Source organism: Trichechus manatus, unplaced genomic scaffold, assembly GCF_000243295.1.
Source record: "Trichechus manatus latirostris isolate Lorelei unplaced genomic scaffold, TriManLat1.0 scaffold00001, whole genome shotgun sequence".
NCBI classification, from domain to species: Eukaryota; Metazoa; Chordata; class Mammalia; order Sirenia; family Trichechidae; genus Trichechus; species Trichechus manatus.
In genome coordinates this window covers 37,525,838-37,527,114 of record NW_004443937.1, presented here as the reverse complement: position 1 = coordinate 37,527,114, position 1,277 = coordinate 37,525,838, and the positions used below count along the sequence as shown (strand labels likewise).

At 55.9% G+C, this 1,277-nt stretch overlaps 1 protein-coding gene across 1 annotated transcript in view; it reads left to right on the top strand.

Annotated features, from left to right (window-relative positions):
• ACOX2 (acyl-CoA oxidase 2) overlaps positions 1 to 1,277 on the top strand; it is a 28,220-nt gene that overhangs the window by 8,485 nt on the left and 18,458 nt on the right. The window contains 1 exon segment of the mRNA XM_012555913.1: positions 1 to 63. Coding sequence (XP_012411367.1) covers positions 1 to 63 — 63 coding nt within the window.

The following is a 1,277-nucleotide window of genomic DNA, read 5'->3' as shown; positions in this document are numbered from 1 at the left end:
CTGGTCACCAGGGTGACGGCCTCCTGTACCTACGAGGGCGAGAATACTGTGCTCTACCTTCAGGTGGCCAGGTGAGGCCCTGCTGACCCAGGCCTCTGCCTGACCCTTGGGGACCCATCCAGCTTCTGCTTGGGTTGAGTCTCAGTCTGAGGCCCAAAGAGGGAGCAGGCTTTAGGGAGCACTGTTTTGGAACTGTCCAACTACCATCCACGTCTCCCCCGCCCACTGCTGCTCCCGGCCAGGCCGCCTTCGCCTCTCGCCTGCGCAACACCATCAGTCTCCTCACTGTCTCCACTTCACCCTGCCCCACCTCAGTCCTTTCTCCACAGGCAGCCAGGGGATCTTGTCAGAGCTTAGAAAAGATCACGATTACATTCCTCGGTGGCTTCCCATTCCTCCTAGGAAAAAGCTACCCTCCACACGGGCCTACAAGGTCCTTGTGGCCTGGCCCTGCCTCCATCCCTATCCTACTCCCTACCCTCCCGCTTCTGCTCACGTCTTCCAGCCACACACTTCTTTCCCACCACAGGGCCTTTGCACTTGCTGTTCATGCCACCTAGAACTCAACTCCCCCAAGTTATTGTATTGCTGGCTTCTTCTCCTCCTCCAGGTCTCAGCTAAAATGACACCTCCTCAGAGATGCCTTCCCTGACCGCTCCATCTGACGTGTCACCACCCCAACCCTTCTGCCCAACATTGCCTTATTTCCTTTGGAGCCGTTATCACAGTCAGTAGTGGTCCCATTTGTTGGTTTGTCTGTTTAACTTTTTAGACTGCTCCCCCACTAGACAGGTCCCTCCTGAAGAGCAGGGACTGCCTCAGCCTTGCTCACTGCACTATCCGCCAGGCTGAGGCCAGGGCCTGCCCGCAGGAGGCTCCCACCTGACAGGCAGGACGAACGGCCAGGTCAGCCTCCTCCAAACAGGTGGTCTCTTCTCATCCTTCTTGTGTCTGTGGGCCTCGTGGCCGACAAAGCTTCCACTCACCCCAGCTCACCTATTCTCAGGTGGCTTAACAGGACAAGTGTTTCCCCACGTGGGGACAAGGGAATTTGCTGACAAGCACATTATACAACATGTATTGGTTTTTTTTTTATTATGAAAGGGACACACCGTCATTTACTGGGCCCTCTGCCAAGCACTTCACAAACATTATCTTGTTCAGTTCTCACAAGCTCTCTACCGGGCGGGTGCTACCAGCCCCATTCGGAGATGCAGAAAGAGGCTTAGGGAGGGGCAGCCACTTGGACAGAGCTGCATCGGGATCCAGGCTGTCTG